The sequence below is a fragment of the Cryptomeria japonica genome, chromosome 11 (assembly GCF_030272615.1).
Source record: "Cryptomeria japonica chromosome 11, Sugi_1.0, whole genome shotgun sequence".
Taxonomy (NCBI): domain Eukaryota; kingdom Viridiplantae; phylum Streptophyta; class Pinopsida; order Cupressales; family Cupressaceae; genus Cryptomeria; species Cryptomeria japonica.
The window spans coordinates 464228708-464248546 of NC_081415.1; the positions used below are offsets into that span (position 1 = coordinate 464228708).

At 37.3% G+C, this 19839-nt stretch overlaps 1 protein-coding gene across 1 annotated transcript in view; it reads left to right on the top strand.

Annotated features, from left to right (window-relative positions):
* The window catches only part of LOC131068307 (GRF1-interacting factor 1), a 29460-nt gene extending 10061 nt beyond the window's left edge, over window positions 1-19399 (top strand). The window contains exons 3-4 of the mRNA XM_058003477.2: window positions 18307-18391; window positions 18500-19399. Of these exons, the coding sequence (XP_057859460.2) occupies window positions 18307-18391; window positions 18500-19030 (616 nt within the window). The 3' untranslated portion in view covers window positions 19031-19399. The remainder of the gene's footprint in view (window positions 1-18306; window positions 18392-18499) is intronic.
* Window positions 19400-19839: the final 440 nt, after the last annotated feature.

Below are 19839 nucleotides of genomic sequence, written 5' to 3' on the forward strand. Positions count from 1 at the left end.
TTTACATTGTACAACTTAGCTTCTACACAATTGTGAGAAAGGGATGTTGTTAGATGGTTTTGATTTCTCATTGAAGCATTCTAGGTCTGTTTGGAAAGTTCATTTAAAGTTGGTTCCTCGTTATCTTTCCATTCACCTGGGTAAACCTCTTGTTAAATTCTTACTATTCTGCATGATTGCACTTTTTGGGACTCTCTAGTTTAGAAGCATACTCCTTTTTGGAAGTTCAACAAACACTTTTCTGCCTCAGACATCACTGGAAATGACTTGATCTGCTGCAAACTGTCTATGAGACTCTGTCAAACATGTATACCCTACAGGATCGTTTTTGATACCAATCCTTAGAACGGAGCTGATGAGAGCTGCTATCTTGACATAGCTTCCGTTGTGGGGACTAAATCAGCACTTACCTGTATATTCATATTAATTTGATTGAGGCGAACTCTGTTTTCTTCTACACAATTGTCAAGCAAGTATAATTTGCTGGGCTTAGGTGCCATTCACCTTGCAAATCCTATACAAGTTATAATAGTTTTATTTAACATTGTCAACTTAGTTCTAAGAGATTTCCACAATCCATCATTTAATCAAGAGAGCATTTCTGGATTTGATTGTGTGAAAGATTTTTGCATCAACTTGTCAACAAATAACTGTAATGTCTCCAAAGAACATGGAGAGGGTAAACTTGGATGCCCTTCTATGTGGTAAGCAAATTATTTATTAATTATTTATCCTCTCACATTTAATTGTAGTGGCATTTAAGTTGAGAATTACTTTTGGGGAGATAATGAAAATCAGGTAAGGATTGAGATGTGTAAGAAGGCGTAAAAGCATCTTCTATTGTTGGATCTCATGACAGATTTTTTCAATATTCCCATGGAGTGCTTAGCATTGGGATCTTGATCAATTTGACTGTTATGATGGAATCTGATGTTTATGATGTAAGAGTGGAAGGAAGGTGCTTGCTATTCAGAATATGTTTGTCATTTTGGCGAGGTTTGCGATATCCCATGAGGAATTGGATGCCTAGTTTTGGGTGTGCGGTATTCACCACTTGTTCTTGTATTGATCTCTCCTATATATTGGTGCCTTGAGATGGTAGTAGGATCATAATGCTTTGCAGGTCATTTGAGCACTGTTATGTTGTCAATGTTCAGAGAGGTAAGGTGATGTATTGTAACTTTTTTTATCATTAATATAGACTTGGGTCCTCTTTGGGTGTGAGTTTTTAACCAAAAGGGTTTTTCCACATAAATGTTCCTGTCATGGTTTTCATCTACTTTATGGTTGATTTCCATCTCTATTTATGATTTATCATTTGTTATTGAATTTGGTTGTGTTAAGATGAATATATCTCATTGTAAAGTTACAGTCTGTTTTCAACATAAATATGGTGTCTTCCAAGACAATCACTAAGAGAAAGAAAATATTCTGAATAGATCTACAGAATCCTTTAGGCAATACAAGTATTTTCTTACTCAAAATTTTTCATTAATATGAATTTTATTGTATTAGGAACTCAAATTTGCAATTATGGCGATGCTAAAATTTTTGAATGCCTTCTATTTGGATTGTCCAACTTGCAATTCTTGCCAACCAGAGCAAATTGCATGTTACAATATAAATATATATCACATGGAGGATGTTGATTAAATCCTATCTAACCTTACGATAATTGGTAACAAAGAAATTTGAAATGTATCTATGACTGGAGTTTCTAAGTATCAAAACACCTCACAGGTTTCTCATCTCAGTACCCAATTGGGCAGAACTGAGTTTGAATCAAGCAAGTGCATGAAATACTCCCGTTGTGTCTAGAAGATCCATATTTATTATTTAACGTCCTCTTTCCTCATCCTGATGATGAATCATGGAGTGTGATCTGAAACATTGATACAAAGATTTTACACAATTTTCTACAAGAAGCATTCTAATTCACTTTCATAGATTGTGGAAATGTCCTGTCTTTAATGAATATAATTTCCCTACCAAAATAACATGTCTGAGGATGTTGATTAAATCCTATCTAACCTTACGATAATTGGTAACAAAGAAATTTGAAATGTATCTATGACTGGAGTTTCTAAGTATGAAAACACCTCATAGGTTTCTCATCTCAGTACCCAATTGGACAGAACCGAGTTTGAATTAAGTGCATGAAATACTCCCATTGTGTCTAGAAGATCCATATTTATTATTTAACTTTTCCTCATCCTGATGATGAATCATGGAGTGTGATCTGAAACATTGATACAAAGATTTTACACAATTTTCTACGAGAAGCATTCTAATTCAATTTCACAGATTGTGGAACTGTCATGTCTTTAATGAATATAATTTCCCTACCAAAATAACATGTCTGAGGATCTTCAATTTGGTGAACTACACTTTCATTTTGTCACCCTATACCTGGCGGCCAAATTTGAAATTACACCTACAAAACCGGATTAGATCCCTGGTAAAGTGGCTTGATTTAGTTTAGAAGCTTCCATGAAGTTTGGGTCCTTGGTACCATTTCCATCCCTTTCAATGGTCAGGAACTGCATGGGCATGGCTATCAGAATAGAGAAATTGTTATTTTTTCTGGTAAATGTAGCCTAAAATCTCCCATCTTGCATGATTGCACGGTTGTGGACTCCCTCGTTAGAGGCATATTCCATATTGGAGTTCTTAAAATGCATGTCTCTCTCTAGATTTGTTCAGTGTTTCTTGGCTTGCTGCAAACCATCTTTAAGTCTGTATCTTACACATCTAGCCTGCTGGATCTTATTGATCCCTGTTGTGAACCTTTGGGGTAAGCCGATCTGGGTTGTTATTTTGGAACAACGTAATGCTGCCTATTGATCTATTTACAGGGGCTGAGTCGGTATTGCTTGGGCATTCTAATTTGATCAAGGCAATTTTTGTCTTTTGCTTTAGATGTGATTGTCAAGTGAGTTTAACTATGTTATCTTTTAAGTCCTATGACTCTAGTAGGTCGCTGGAAATCTAACTCATTCCTTTGCTATTTTACACAACTTAAATTAGCATGGAAGGTTGTGCCTCCTGAGAACCCTGGGTAAATGTGGTAGCACTTACCACTAGAATCAAGCTGGGAAAATATTCTGTTGTTGCTCTTTTAAGTGAGTTGATATAACTAACTAATTCTGGAAAACATTCTATGACAACTTGCAGTGCCCTCTTAGGGCATAATTTATTCTATGCTATTACAATCTTCCCATGATAGAGGTACTTTACAAATGAATGCTCATTTACTGAGTACAACTGAGGAAGTCCAATATTGTATGGGTAGATCTGGCCTCTCTCTGTTGATTAAAGCCTGTGTATCTTTGGTTTGGTGGCCTTGTGTGTGACCATAATCGTATACGTCATGTGTTATCCATGTTTTGCTGCTGATACACATATAAATTGACCAACTGAAGAATGTAGCACTGTGAAGCAGTATGCAAATTAAGAGAAAGAAATCTGTATATGTCCTTTGAGTCAACAGAAAAATATAAGTACTTTTATCAGTTTAAATAAAAGCTTTGCTAATGCTACCCTTTGTTAAATATATTAATCAGTTACAACATAGAAGTAAAGAACTCAGACAAAATAACAAAATGAAATGAGAACTGTTAAATTTATTAATCAGTTACAACATAGAAGTAAAGAACTAAGACAAAAAACAAAATGAAACGAGAAATATAGTAGAGAGAAATACTATCTTGTTTAAGAATTGGGCAAGGGACATTTCCTTCGAACTCTTTGATGGTATCTTAAAAGAAAGAGATCAATCCTGAATTTTTCTACATGTCTAAATGATGATAAAGAACATTCTATCAACTTAATAACAAGTAAAATGGCTACAAAGCATTTACAGAATCTCCTCTCTGATTTGTTCTACTTTGAGAAAACTAGGTTGACTGTTGACATAACGAATACTCTCTTCCTTTACTCAAACTCCCTCCATTCAATTAAAAGGTAAGGGGGAGAGACAACTTCCCAATAAGTAATTTTGTGCTAATCTGTAACAAGCTCGTTATTAATACAGGGTTTAAGTTACATAAGATACATTGATTTGATGACTTATGTATTTATTCCATAAAACTGGCTATCATGAAGTACACAATTATTTTAGAAATTTACAATTGTGAAACCATGTGCCTAATGCAATGAATGAATTTTTTTGTCATAGTCTAACATATCAGAGATCGTAGTCTTTTTTTTTGAGAAAAAGGTTCAAGATAAATATATTTCATTATCAAAGGAGTTCAAACTATGCTAGTTGTCTCCACAATCAGAGATGCAAGGAAGCCGAACTAAGAAGCAATATTAGCAAGATAATATCAAAGCATTTTCAGTCCAGTTCATTTGAACAGTGGTCCATGTTCCTCATTGTGATACTAAAACTATCACTTGAATTCTTTTTTATTGTGCAAAAGAAGGGGACTATATATTGTTTTATGCCTGAAGTGACCATTTATTATGAAGTGTTATGAGATCTGATATTGGAAACATGATCAAGAAAGAGAACTGTCATTGTTATGTTTATATGTTGGTACGATTTTTGAATTGTATATGTTATGCTTTTTTGTGCATTTATTGTACAATTTCCAAATTACTGGATATTGAGTAATTTTCTTCTCCAATTTCCACTGAAAATCTTTCTCAGATTGATATTTTAATGATATCATTCCTTTATATATTGTTGTTTTGTTGTCTTGCACTTGAAAGGTTGAGTGCAGCAGGTTGGCTCCATGACTGTAGCATCTCTTCCTCGTTCTGTTGCTTTCCATTTCCTCTTGTATTTGCCCAACCTTAGCATCATTGCATTGGAATGGGTCCTAAAACCCAAAAAGGAGGAAGATGAAAAGCAAACTAACATAAGCAAGGATGCAACATTGCAAATAAGTTAGGAATCTATGTCAAAACTTGGTTTGCTGCCCTGCTGATTTTATCTGCAAAGGAATGGTATTGGTTGAGGGTTTCAAACAGTCGTGACTAATAAGTGCTTTGGGAGGAGTTTATGCTGTTCCAATCATGGGAAGGATATGAGTGAGAAGAGGATTTTAAGGGTTGTTATGTTTTTAGTTTCCATGGATGGGGGACAAGTGGTGTCCCTAGGACCACACAACTTTGTTTCTCATAAAATTGTTTGAGTCTTTCTTTATTGAAATTCTTAGGCTCACTCATGGAGTCGTTATGGATTATCTCTTTGGTAAGCCAAATAATTGCTCATAAAAAACGACTTAAGAGTGTGCTCATTAAAAACAATGACTTAAGAGAGTTGTCTAAGTGAGTCATGTGTCTTGGTCTCGCTTAGAATGTTATTCAATTTCCAACTTGGCATGTACCCTTTAATCATATCCACAAGAAGGGTTTGGGAAACCCCTTCAATGGTCAAGCTGTAATACCCAATGCCAATGCAAATTAAATACCTTAAAAAAGGCTTGATGCTTCTGTTGCATTATTAGTCCTAGAGCATAGTCATGCTAAAGACTAGTGAATTTCTCACATTTTTGTTTGTGGCTAGCTTCCTTGGAAGTTGTGTTATACCTAATAAGCTAAGGGGTTAGTTATGTGTATGGAGTTTTGGTATGTCAATATGGCAAAAAATAATTCTTGGGTATGGCACAGTTGTATAATATATATATGCAAGGAATTTAAATAACATAATTGCAAATGCATTTGATATATGCAGTAATATAATTATTTATAATAATAATGGCATTTGAATCTTTGATAGTATGATACTTCATCATTGATCAATGATATTGATAATTTTCAATTGATGGTTCAAAATTTCAATATAATGTTATATATCATATATATATTTAGAATGATTCAAATGAAAATCATTACAAATACAAAATTTGAAAATAATACAAAAAAATTTGTATCTTGGTCTTCAATCTTCATCAAAAGCATCTAGATCAAAGTCATTGCTTGGTTCACCATCATTTGAACCACAAGGAAATGGAGTGCCACTTCCACTGGGCACATCATGTGCAAGGGCATTGTCATCATCTACATTGACTCTAGCAAGCTCTATGATAGATGCATCCAAGTTCGTACATTTAGGGGTTCTATCTCAATTCTTTGTTGCCTCTTCCTTGTAGTCAACTTCCTTATGTGATAGGCAATGTAAGCTGGAATAGACCAACCAGTTATGCTTCACTGTGTGAATAAAGGAGCATGCATTCCAATTCTGTTCAGTCTAAGAACTTGCAATCTTTTGAAATTGGAGAGAAAGTCAATACAACTTAATATAAAAGTGCAAAAAAAAAATCCTTGCTTCTTCACTATCTGAGCTCTTAAATTGGACCCTACACTAATTACAACTCCACATAAAAGCCCCAACTCTTGGAAGTTGTTCAAGCATTGTAACATATTTTCATAGAAGAGATGCTCGATCATATTTAAATTGTTTTTGTCTCAAGGCCCATTGAACTTGAACTAGTAGCCGTGCCCAAATAGATTGTTGTTATAAAAAATTACAAAATTTAAAATAAAAAAATGCAACCCTACAATATGTATAACTAATATAAGTTTAAAACAAATACCAAAAAATATTTTGAAAAATCTGAAGCTTGTTTTAAATTTTTTTTGAAATAAATAAAAATTTTCATAAGAAACTTGAAGAAGTTAAAAAACTGAAAGAATTCATAAGTTACTTACCGGTGATTTATGGATGTCCTTTATGCAAGCTAGATTTGTTCCCTTGGCACTTTGCAATTGTTCTCCTTTGAAGAAAAACAACTATCTTCCAAATTACAAAAGATGGCAAACGAGAAAGAGTTTGTGTAAATCAGGTTTGTTTTGTCAAACAACAAACACGATGGGAGTGTTTTAGAGTTTTAGGCACTTTTTAATGTTTAAATGTTAAAAATTTGCTTGTTTTTTCTTTTTATTTTTTGACATTTTTTTAGTTATTTATTTACAGTGTTCCACGGGCGTTGGGGACGGGGGACGCGGGGACGGGACGGGGGACCAAGGGCCTAAGTTTGGGGACGGCGGTGGGGTGGTGGTGCTGATATAGTTATACATATACATATAGTACTTGAAAAACTAGTTTTGAAAAGATGTATGATAGTATTACAGTATAAGAATTACATTTCAAATGAGACTATAGGAAATTTGAAATACTAAATCTAAATGCCAAGATTTCTTCAATGCTAATTGTGTTGTTATATGGAGCCTAATCAAACTCGAAGGTAAAATATTCCCTACTTCTATCGGCACGGTTTCCCCCTATATTTTTCAACGGGGGTTTGAGGGTAGCGCCCCCAAGTTGGGGTCAAGGGGCATCGCCAAAAATACTCTTATTATTTTCTAAAGGTGTCGGGTGTTATTTTTCTATTGGCCCACGTCCAATTAGGGTTACCCCTTAACCCCCCAAAAAGTCACTTTTTTTAAAATTTTAACTGTAAACATTGCATATATGTGGGGGCGATGGGAGACGTCTGGGCGTCTCCTCGTCCCTCGAGAGACGTCTGCACGTCTCTCGAAGGACGGGGAGATGCATCTCCAGGGAGACGCGGAGACGTCTCCACATCTTCGGCGGCGATTGGGTGGCGGTGGTGGGACGGTGGGGGATGTCGTGTCCCTGTCCCCCCATCTCGGAGACGTCCCCCTCAGGGAGATGTGGCCAAAAAGGGGGGGGACGCGTCCCTGTGGAACACTGTTTATTTATTTATTAGGTAGTTTTTTATGTTTTCTAATGTTTAAATGTACAAGAATCCTGTAACATAACTACTTAGTACTTTGAGTGGACTTAATGTTGTTTAAATCATGTAAGGATAGGAGTGAGAATAGGATTTCAAGGGTTTATGCTTTTAGATTTGTTACCAAATTGGTTGAAAATTTGGGCATACTCGGGCAGAATTCATTTTGGAATCGGATTCAGGTACAAAACGCCTAGAAATTGTCCAGGGGGCCTTTTTTTTAACAGGTAGATTAGTTTGGGTGCATCCATGAATGTACCCTGCTGATTCCACGTTGGTCTGGACATTTTCAGGGCATTTCTAGGGGCAGGTGACAAATTCGACATGTTTTTTTCACTGAAACACTAAATCATGGTCACTTCCACTTGCATTTCATAATACCCCTTGATTTCTTTCCTTGGCTATAGCTATGGCTATCTTGTGTTGTGTTAAGCAATTTCTCACAATCTTTTGCTGTGGCATCTGGTCTTCAACTGAAATCTTTTCTTGAGCTCTGGGTTGAAGCTTTTGAAAATACAATGTGTGGGTATGACAACAATTCATGCTTTCTTCTTTTCTACTTTGGTGTCCACGAAACCATTTCTCAAATGTTTTGAAGGCATGCAGTAGAAATCTCATTCTATGTGGCAGTCAAGAAGAAAGAAGACTTTGAGTTTTGGATGATGTCATTAGTCACCCTGCTCAACATCATCTGTTTACTCTTGTTACTTATGTTAACTTTGAACAATGCTGAGGGGTGGGGCAAATTATATACCATATAAATATCATTCATCCTCTCCACTTAAGCATGTTGACAACTTCATTACTTTTCATATGGGTGGACCCAGAGCTGATAAAATTTTTAATCATAATTTGGCCACAAAATTCTGAAGGCATTTCAAATTAAAGGCTCAAAAATAGAAAATTAAATGAAACTTTTTAATCATAATTTGGATCCAAAGTTCTAAAGGCATCTCAAGTCAAAATTTCAAAATAGAAAGTTGACAAATTCCTAGATTTAATTTGGATGAAGTTTCAAGCAAGATTTGAGTACCTGGTAATCCTATGGTCTTAGGTGTAATTCACATATATCCTTAGGCAAGATTTCCTGTCTGACATATTTTAAAGAGCAGAATGCTTATCATTTTTGAGTCGTGATATCATACAGAGGCCTAGCTTCTGAGTTGTTAATCCTAGAGACTCTGTATCAGAGCTACTAGGTCTGATTTCAGCAGGCAGGCATTCAAACATGTTGCTTGGGTCAGTATGTTACCATGGGTGTTAAAAACCTAGAATCCTCAATGTGAAGAAGTTCGTGAAGTTTAAAAATGGGCTATTGGATGTTTGTTGTTTGTCTTTGAGTATGCTATCATCTAAGTCTGAAAGGGTTAAAATGGCTTGGGTCAAAAGTATGTTACCATGGGTGTTCAAAACCTAGAATCCTCAATGTGAAGAAGTTCGTGAAGTTTAAAAATGGGTTATTGGATTTTTGTTGTTTGTCTTCGAGTATGCTATCATCTGAAGTTTGAAAGGGTTAAAATGGCTAAGTCTATATCATATCTTGAAAATCCAGGTCTATTATCTTTGATTTTCAAAGTTCTTGAAAGTTTGAGGATTTGAAATTTTAAAATGTGATTTTGTGTGGATGTTGGATGATTTATATTTATTGGGTCCAAGCTTTGTCTCAGGTCATTTGTAATCTAATGCTTAAAAAACCTTAAATACATTCAAGTGCCTCGAGCCTCTAGGTTTCTAGGGTGTAAGAAACTAGGTGCATTACCTAATATGCTCCTGTGTAGGGAAGCATTGGTTAAGTTCTGCTTCAAATCCATTTTTATTCCTCTATTCATGGCTCGTAATTCTGCATTAGTATTAGCGGTTATGGAAAAATCCATAGATTCCATACAGTACATTAGACAACATTAAACTGAGAATCCCTGCACAGGCCCCAATTCTTTTTGCTAGGCTTGGATTGCCTTTGACATCTTCATCAAACCTGTATGCATCTGCTTCAGGGGGCTTCCTTTTAAGGTCTGCACTGATATTTTGGGTAATCAACTGATATCAAGATCAGGACAAAGCTCAGGTTGATTTAGAAAGTGCTACCACAATCCCGAGCCAGGCAAGGTCAATGCCACAGATCCGAGATAAGCCCATCTTCCATTTCCTTTTCTTGAAGTTACTGGTTCTGGTACGGCAAATTTTTTTCCTTGGGCATGGGTACACGTATGTATGTATGTATGTAAGTATGTATGTATGTATGCATGCATGCATGCATGGATGGATGGATAAATGTATGTATGTATGCATGCATGCATGCGTTATGTATGTATCATTGTATGCATGCATGTAGGACAAAATTATAAATTATAAGAATAATGACACTCATAATTGCCAGTAAATAGAATATTTAAATACCCTATATTTATATATAAACAAATAAATATACAAATATAACAATTAAAAGCTATATATATATAAATAAATTATTAATCTATAATCTATAAGTATAATATATTTTGAGTTATATTTAATATTAATATTCTATATTATTTTTTTTTTTAATGGTAAGTGCTATCGTTTATGGGGATAGCGCCTTATATTAATATATTAATATTCTATATTATTAATAATATAAAATATAGATATATTGTGTGGAGTTGTGGACATTTACAATTAATTATAAAACATATATAGAAGTTTATGATTAAATTTATGGAAGTTTACGATTAAAGTATAAATGCATCGGACAAATTGGAGCAATCTTCATCTCAGTGCAGTGTATTTCCCCGTTCAATCTGGAATAAACAAGCACCACCAATCCAGATTAATTCACCTAACACTTGCGTGATTGACATAGTTGCATATGGGTGGCTGGGAGAAAAATTATACCGTTTACGATTACTTTTTTAATTCTGCAGAGTGCAGATACAGGAGTCCTTGTTTGGGATTTGGAGCCAGACCTTGCACGAACCCAAACCTGTACTGTATTTTTGCCTTATGCGGGCTGAAATAGATAAACCCAGTAACTTAGCCTTTTCTTGTTCTTAGTTCCTTTTGGTTCCATATAAGTGAGGCTTTTTAATTTTGTAATAGATATGCAGTTCAGGTAGAAGCATGGTACACGTTATAGGGACATGGAAGTCGAAGATTGTTATGTTCTTTTCAGTACCCTTGCATAGGGGTACCTAGAAGGACATTGTTAATTTTTTTATTGAGGTGGATCTGAATAAGATGTTTACTTTCGAGGCATGTGTGAGGAAGATTATTGCACTTGGCCAGCCTTTCTTGTTCTAAACTCTCCTTAACCCTGTACCCTTCTTTAACATAATTGCCCAATTTTAGAAACCTTCCAGCTTAATAGTGCCTTGGGCTTTCCTTAGGGAGATACTGAATAAATTTAACAGACCTTGCGAAAATTCCAAGCCATTCTGAACACTTGAGTCTTTTGCCTTGAATAATCTTCCAATTTTATTCCCAAAAATGGACCTGAAATTCATCCCAGGAATCGGAATCCTTTTAACTTCTTTCCAAGTTCTCCTTCCTTCCTGATTAAGAAAATTGGTGAGGCAAGATCCATGCATTGTTTGACACAATCAAAAAATTCAGTTCTGATTTCATCAATGGTTTCCCAACTAATTGATGATGGTTATGTGATTCTCTGCACAGAATAATCGCCCTATGTACAAACACTTGGGGGCATTGGAGGTTGTAGGGATTCTCCTGGATTCCATCGATTTTGATTGCTTGGACCTGTTGATGTGTTTTTTATGCACATGCGAACATAGAATAAAATACCTAAAGGTACCTTATCATCTCTTGAGCAAAGTTTCCCGACTGCTGAAGATCTCGCCGAAGGATCAGTCGAGGCAACTCCAAGGTTCTTGTATGTAGGTTCTCTACTCGTGGATAAGCTCTTTGTGGTATGATGTGATTTTGCTGGAATCACAAGGGGACTTACACTTGACGACCTAAACGTCTGATTTGCTGGAATCATAGGATTTCACTAGCCTAGATTTTTTGAAAAAAGGGAAAAAAGGATGAGGGCGAGGGAAGGATCTAATTCCGACACTAAGAATGTAGGAACAATGAATGACCTTTGATGAAATTCTAACTAAGTCTTGTCTTGACATCCCAGGACCATCTCCACAAGGTTAGTGTGATCTTCGGAGGAAAGCTTTATGATGTTCAGATCATCGCTACATGCATAGACACCATCAGGCTGATGCATATCAATGAAGAAGCGACAATTGAAGTTAAGCTTAAGCTGAATGATTCCAGTTGACTACACAAGGCAAGTCTGCAATCAACAAACTGCTAGTAGTATGGATATACAAATTTCACTATCAATCAAACACATTTCTTCCACTCATCTAATAACATGAAATCAAATCTAAAAAGTATAAAGACCATGCAAATTGTTGAATTGACCCATAGATTTCACCATTTCTTCAATGAAGTTTTACAAGTCTTTTACAACAACATCTTGGCAACAATCTTTGCCTTCTCTTGCTATTCTACTCTAATTGCTATTCTATCAACTAACTATTCACTATTAGCTAACTATTCACTTACTATCCACTATTGACTAACTATTAGCCTTTACAAATGAGGAGCCAGGGCTTATATAGTGCCCTCAATACAATTCAATGGCTTAGATCAAATTGAGATCAATGGCCGAGATTTTACAATGAAAACCCTAATTAGGGTTTGTTACAACAAACTCAATTCTGGCCAATGAAATAATTGCATTATTTGGACACATGTCTTCTCTGGAATATTCGACCAATGGAGAACCGGGGTAGGTACATTGAAGTTTGTGCCATCTCCCATGAGTTAGGTACATTGAATCTGGACATGCTGAGGTGGACCAATCTGACTGGAGGAGTGATGATTGGGATGCCACCTTGTCTGACACTTGGTTGATGCTCAATTTGGTGATGCTGAGAAGCTAACTTTAATTAACTCTTTTGAAACTATCTGCTTCTTCAACGGACCCTTGCTTTAACCTCGTTTGTCTTTGATGTGCAGGATGGATGGTGTACCTTTCCTTCAAATGCTGGACTGGAAGAGGTCGTCCTTGATGATGCTGGGCTGGAGAAGGTCGTCCTTGTTCTGGCCCGGTCTTCTTTCATCTGCCAAAACAAACCAAAAGATGATTAAGGACACATGATAAATTCATTTCAACATAGCATTTTCAACTTAAATCATCAACGAAAAGATATTAACATGAAACTTGCCCAAGATTTTCTCTGGGAACAGACCCTATAAGAATTTCGCCTTGGACCCTTTGGAAGGGTCAGGAGCGAAATTCCAACTTTAGCTCAAAATTCACATTTTTGAAGGTCAAACATCTTTCCAAGGTATTCCAAATAGTTTTTCTCACCCTAGTCTAGGCCTGACTTAGCACAAAATTTGGAGAAAAGGATGGTTTTAGTGTTTTTCGCTCTAGACCCTTTGGAAGGGTCAGGAGTGAATTTCTTGTTTGTAGCTCATTTTTTTATCATTTCAACTTCAATCCACCTCACAAGGCAAGGAAACACTTTTCTTCTCTCATCCAACCCAAGTTTATCTTGATTTTGCAAGGCAAAATAGGTGATTGAAGGATTTTCGCCCTGGACCCTTTGGAAGGGTCAGGAGCGAATTTCCTCCTCTGGCCTAAAATCATCACTCCTGGAGACAACCATCAACTCAAGGGCAATCACAAGGGCATCTTTTACCTTGGTCTAGGCTTGGCTTGACACAAATTTTGGAGAAAATGATGGGTTTTAGGATTTTCGCTCTGGAACCTTTGGAAGGGTCAGGAGCGAAAATCTTGTTTTAGGCTCATTCCTCCATCATTTCAACTTGAACTCACCTCCAAGACTAAGGACACATTGCCTCACTCCTATCTAGGCCATAAAAATCAAAATGTTAACTCGTCTTGCAAAGAAAGTAGGTGATCCTAGGATTTTCGCTCTGGACCCTTTGGAAGGGTTAGGAGCGAAATCCTTGGTTTGGGCCAATTTCCATCATTTTTTAAAACCAACTAACTTCAAAAGGGCAAGAACATGTCTCCTCGCACCCATCCAAGCCATGAAAACCTAACGTTTGACTAGACTTGCAAGGAAAATAGGTGGTTTTAAGATTTTCGCTCTGGAGCCTTTGGAAGGGTCAGGAGCGAAATTCTCATTTTGGCTCAATTCCTTCAAACTTGATAATTATTGACCATTCAAGGACATGCCTAAGGACTTCTTTAATCATGATCCACACTAGATTTGGCATGAAACTAAGGGAAAAGATAGGTTTTACACAATTTCGCCCTAGACCCTTTGGAAGGGTCAGGAGCGATTTTCCTTTTCTAGCCCAAAATCATCATTTTTTCAATCCCAATCTTCTTTGCAAGGTGAAATTTCATCTCTTTTCGCCTTAGGAACAAAGTTTTAAGCTCAAGCAAGGTTAAAAATATATGCTTGTAAGGAATTTCGCTCTGGACCCTTTGGAAGGGTCAGGAGCGAAATTTCCTTCCTTGGCCAAAACACTCATTCCTTAACTCCTTGAAACGTCCTTAAGGGTTTCAATATGCCCATTCTCTCTTTCAACATGCCTTGGACATCAAAACTTGGCTAAATAAGGAAAGAAATGAGGTCTAGGAGGATTTTCGCTCTGGACCCTTTGGAAGGGTCAAGAGCGAAAATCTCATTCTTGACTTGATCCTTCATCTTTTCAACTCCAATCTTCTATGGAAGGTAACAAAATATCATTCTTCACCCAGGAGACAAGGTTTGTGGTCTAAGCAAGGTCAAAAAAATAGGCTTGCAAGGAATTTCGCTTTGGACCCTTTGGAAGGGTCAGGAGTTAAATTCACCTTCTTGGCTAGAATCCTTCATTTTTTCAAAGCTTTCAAACATTTCCAACATCCAAACATGTCTACTCTTCCCTTCAAAATGCCTTGCAAATCAAAATTTGGTCAAATAAGGCAAGAAATGAGTCTTAGGTTGATTTTCGCTCTGGACCCTTTGGAAGGGTCAGGAAAGGGTCTAGAGCGAAAATCTTGATTTAGGCCTTAATTGCTCATTTTTCAAACTTCAAACTTCTCCTGGAGGCAAATATAGATTGTTTTCCACTTGAGGAGCCAGGTTTTAAGTCCATTCAAGGTAGCAAATGAAGATTATAGTGAATTTCGCTATGGACCCTTTGGAAGGGTCAGGAGCGAAATTCCTATTCTTGGCTAAAATCTTCATCTCATCCACCTTTACTCACCTCCTAAGGTCAGAACATGTCCAAAATCCCCCAAACATGCCTAAGGAACTATGAAATTGGTCTTGACAAGTGATAAATTGAGGTGCATATGGATTCGCTTGGGACCTTTTGGAAGGGTCAGGAGCGAAATTCCTAATCTTGGCCAAAATCCTTCACATTTCTACGTTCCATCACCTCAAAAGGTAGAGACATGTTATTTCCTTCCCAAATTCTCCCATGGAACAAGGTTGGTATCCCAAAACAAGGGAGCAAATGAGGCTTATGAAGAATTTCGCTCTGGACCCTTTGGAAGGGTCAGGAGCGAAATTCCTATTTTTGGACAAGATCCTCACTTTTCAAAACACTTCTCAAGGCAAGAACACATCAAGACTCACACACAATGCCTAATAAACCAACGCCCATCCAAAACAAGGAAGGAAAATGAGGGTTATAAGGATTTTCGCTCTGGACCCTTTGGAAGGCTCAGGGGCAAAATTCCTCTCCCAGGCTAGAATCCATCATCCCAAGGTCTAAAATCTCCTCTCCAAGGCAAAGTTGCATCAAACCTTCTCAATTATGCCTCAAAAGTCTACAAACTTGTTCAAGCTAAGGAGAAAAATAGAGGAAATATGAATTTCGCTCTGGACCCTTTGGAAGGGTCAGGAGCGAAATTCACCTTAGGCCATGATCCTGACTTCATTTTTTCGCATTTCTTCATTCAAACAAGTGCTTTTGCCTTCATTCAAGCCTAGGAATGCGTTAGTTCTAGGTTTTGGTCAAAGTAGAATGTCTTATGGAGAATTTTGCTCTGGACCCTTTGGAAGGGTGAGGAGCGAAATTCACTTTGGACCCTTTGGAAGGGTCAGGGGCGAAATTTGACATTTTGGACTCTCTGTCAGGATCATTTTATGGAATATAACATTTAAGTGTAAGTTTCTTATACTTTAAGTTATATTCCATATATACTTCCAGGATGTTTGAGAGTGGTTTCGGACCTCCAGGAGTTATATTGCAAAATCTAGTTTTTGGAGGATTCTTCAGTTTTCTAGACTTAGTCAAATTTCAGGATCAGGACATTCCAGACTTAGCCAAATTTCAGGATCAGGGCATTCCAGACTTAGCCAAATTTTAGGGCATTTGAAGATCAGGATGACATTCCAGACTTCATCACTCACCAACTTGACCTAGCTTGGACCTACCAACTTGACCTAGCTTGGACCTTCAAGAATGATACCCACTCACAAAGCAAAACACAATTAGCAACAAGAGCAAAACCAGGCCCTAAGGAAGACTCTCAAAGAAACCCTAACCTGGAGCACCTGCTGACTCACCTGGCTCAAGCAAAGCCTACCATCCTATTGATCCCTTGGCGACACTCAAAATGCAAAGGCTAACAGACAAACCCTAAACACCTAGAAAGCAAACCCCAGAAAGCAAAAAAAGTAGGGGTACCCATTTGCAATGGGGCGATGTGTGAATACGCCACAACAGGACCTTAGACAGATTCCAGGGGCAATCCCTTTCCTTGAAAGTTCTCCAAACAAGATTCACTGCCAATGTAGTCTTGACTCTCGTTATTCTTCTTAATCTTTCTTTTCCAATGTGCAAGGGATGGTGAACTTCTTTCCAGTAGAAGAAATTCTTGTAGTGTGCTTGCCTTGCATTTAAAGCTCTCTTTGGATGTTATCATTAGCCTTACCTACAGGAATTTAACAATGAATAGCATTTAGTCAGAATTGATGGCATGAGATGGAATGATTGCTTTTATGGCCTTGGATCTCCCCGTGAGTGTTGTATGTGCCTATATACCGGACTTCACATTTTATTTTAATTTATCTGTTTGTTGCCTGGTTAAGAAAATTGCTGAGGCAAGATCCATGCATTGTTTGACACAATCCAAAAATTCAGTTCTGATTTCATCAATGGTTTCCCAACTAATTGATGATGGTTATGTGATTCTCTGCACAGAATAATCGCCCTATGTACAAACACTTGGGGACATTGGAGGTTGTAGGGATTCTCCTGGATTCCATTGATTTTGATTGCTTGGACCTTAGACAGATTCCAGGGGCAATCCCTTTCCTTGAAAGTTCTTCAAACAAGATTCACTGCTAATTTAGTCTCGACTCTCGTTATTCTTCTTAATCTTTCTGCTCCAATGTGCAAGGGATGGTGAACTTCTTTCTAGTAGAGAAAATTCTTTTAGTCTGCCTGCCTTGCATTTAAAGCTCTCTTTGGATGCTATCATTAGCCTTACCTGCAGGAATTTAACAATGATTAGTATTTAGTCAGAATTGATGGCATGAGATTGAATGATTGCTACTATGGCCTTGGATCTCCCCGGAGTGTTGTATGTGCCTATATACTGGTCACATTCTATTTTAATTTATCTGTTTGTTCCTGGATGGCGTTTTCTTTCATCAGGTGTCCAATCTTCTGGAGGGAATTTTTGTATTATGTTACGTAAAACTGTGTAAATACTGCCTGTCCACCTGAAGGAGCAGGGCTGGTTGATGGTTTGGTATATTTAGGTGTGCCATTCATTTGTTCTAATTGTAAATGCATGCTATTGTTTTTAAATAATTGAAAGATGCTTTCAAAGGAACAGCAACCCAACTAGGAAGAGTACTGCCATTGGCTTTTGACGAATTGTAAATAGGAAGGAATCATTGTTTGATGATTCGATGGTCATATTTGATGATGTTGCATTAGCGTTGGGAGACACTACATGAAAAGTGCACTAGTGATATGTACACAAAGAAATGGCTTCCATTTGTGTTAGGAAGGACATAAAATGATGGTTGGGGATGCAAATGAACACCAGGTTGCTTTGGAGCTGTAAGTGCTGGCTGTATGTGCTTATCTTCCTTCTTTATGTCTTATGTTGAAAGTTGTCTATTTGATGCCAAGATGACGTTTTCTTTATTTTTGGACTCAACACGCTAAACAAAAGTGGGATCTTCTGTAATTTTTCTTATATGCCGCCTCTCCTCTTGGAATGTGGCTGTTTAGTTGGTTTTGAATAATTTGACAAACACCATTTACTTCTAATTGTAAATGTGTATAAAAGTTTTCAGTGTAATAAAAGATTTAACAGGAACAAGAAGCCTTAAAGGGGGAAAAGTAAAACTGTTGGCATGAACCATCATTTGACAAATCAATGCTCGTATTTAGGTTTGTGACAAATGCGTTTGGTCACATCTTGATTAAATATTAAGTGAAGGCCATCCATCAACTAGATTTGGAAGTCTTTCTTTCCTTCTGTTTCTTGTTTCCCTCTATTGCAACTCTGTGGAATCGAAATTTGCTATGAACATCTCACAATCCTTCATGTCTGGCAATGATTTGTTGCTTCATCTGTGATTTCTGGTTAACTCCTTTTTGCTCTTTACATGCAAAGCTATCAAGCAAAACTGCAGCAGAATCTGATGTATCTGGCTGCCATAGCTGATTCACAACCTCAATCACCAGCGGCTCATGCTCAGGTTGTTTTATGCTCTTCTTATTATTGTGGTTTGATGCTTATAAATATATTTTTATTAATTTTAGTTGTACAATATTACAGACCTGTACTTATTGATTTCTTCCTACAGATTCCACCAAATGCTGCAATGCAACCCAGTGCACATTACATGCAGCATCAACAACAACAGCAACAAGTGGCACAGTCTGTCATGGCTGGCAGAGTTCCTATGCAGTATGCACAACAGCTGCAGCAGGAGCATCAGCATCAACAACAGTTGCAGCAACAGCAGCAGCAGCAGCAGCAGCAGCAGTTGCACCATCAGCATCAACAATCTATTCACAGCCAGCTAGGAATGAACTCTGGAGGAAACAATGGCTTGCAAATGCTACATGGTGAGGCAGGCATGGGAGGAAATGGGCCTCTTTCCTCTAGGGGTATGCCTGACTTCGGACGTGGTAGTGCTGGCAATGCTGCAGAAGCCATGCAAACAAATAGGGGCTTGGGGATGGATGCCCGAGTTGGAAATAAGCAAGAGGGAGTAGCTTCAGCAAATGCACATCAAGGTTCTGGTGATGGACATGGAATTTCAGGAGGTGCACATAATGCAGATGAATCAGAGGCTTCTTACTTAAAAGCCTCTGAAGAAGAAGGAAATTAGATAGGCTTCAGTGATACATAAGAAATGATGTGTGTGGGATCTGAGTTGTAGGATAAATACAAATCAATGAGAGCCAAAAAATGAACCTTCCAAAAAATGTAAGAAAATAGATGGACTTACTAGATTTAAATAATGTTGTTTGAGGCTATTGAACAGAGGTATATGTCACGTGGGTAGATTGAATTTTGTTATGTTTTCAAAAATCATGTTCTGTAAGATTCTGGTGTGTTTTTTAATGTTCTTCCAGGGCGCTTGGGTCTCTTGTTATCTAATGTTGATAGGTGGATATTGATGGCATTTTGTCCGAAAAGGCGGCATGTATTCCTGTTTATATGGATGAAAAATATGAATCTCTCTATTTTACTTCTATGTTTCTTGTTTTTTTTCATCTGCTTGTGGTGATACACGCCGAAGGCGAATGACTGTATTTTGGTTTATGTGGTGATAAATTGTTTTAAATGTTGATTAAACATTATTGCTACACTGTTTTAGTTTAAAGCTGCACACTGAAGTTTGGTGTGCGCTGCAATGAGATATTCATGCTCGTACTTCTAAGCTGCAAAACCATCCGTGGTCTTCATAGATTGCAAGAGCGACACCAGTCTATGCTTTATAGATTGACAAACAACCAGTATTGAGGTAACTATTATTTGAAGATGCTAAACGCTACTACTAACAACCTGGTTATGGACGAATCTTAAACAGTGCAACGTTTTGTTGTGGATCAATGAAGTCAGAAACGTTTTGTTGTGTTGACCACGTCTTGGGCCTATATGTATAAAAGCAAAAAAGAGCTATTAGACCTTAAC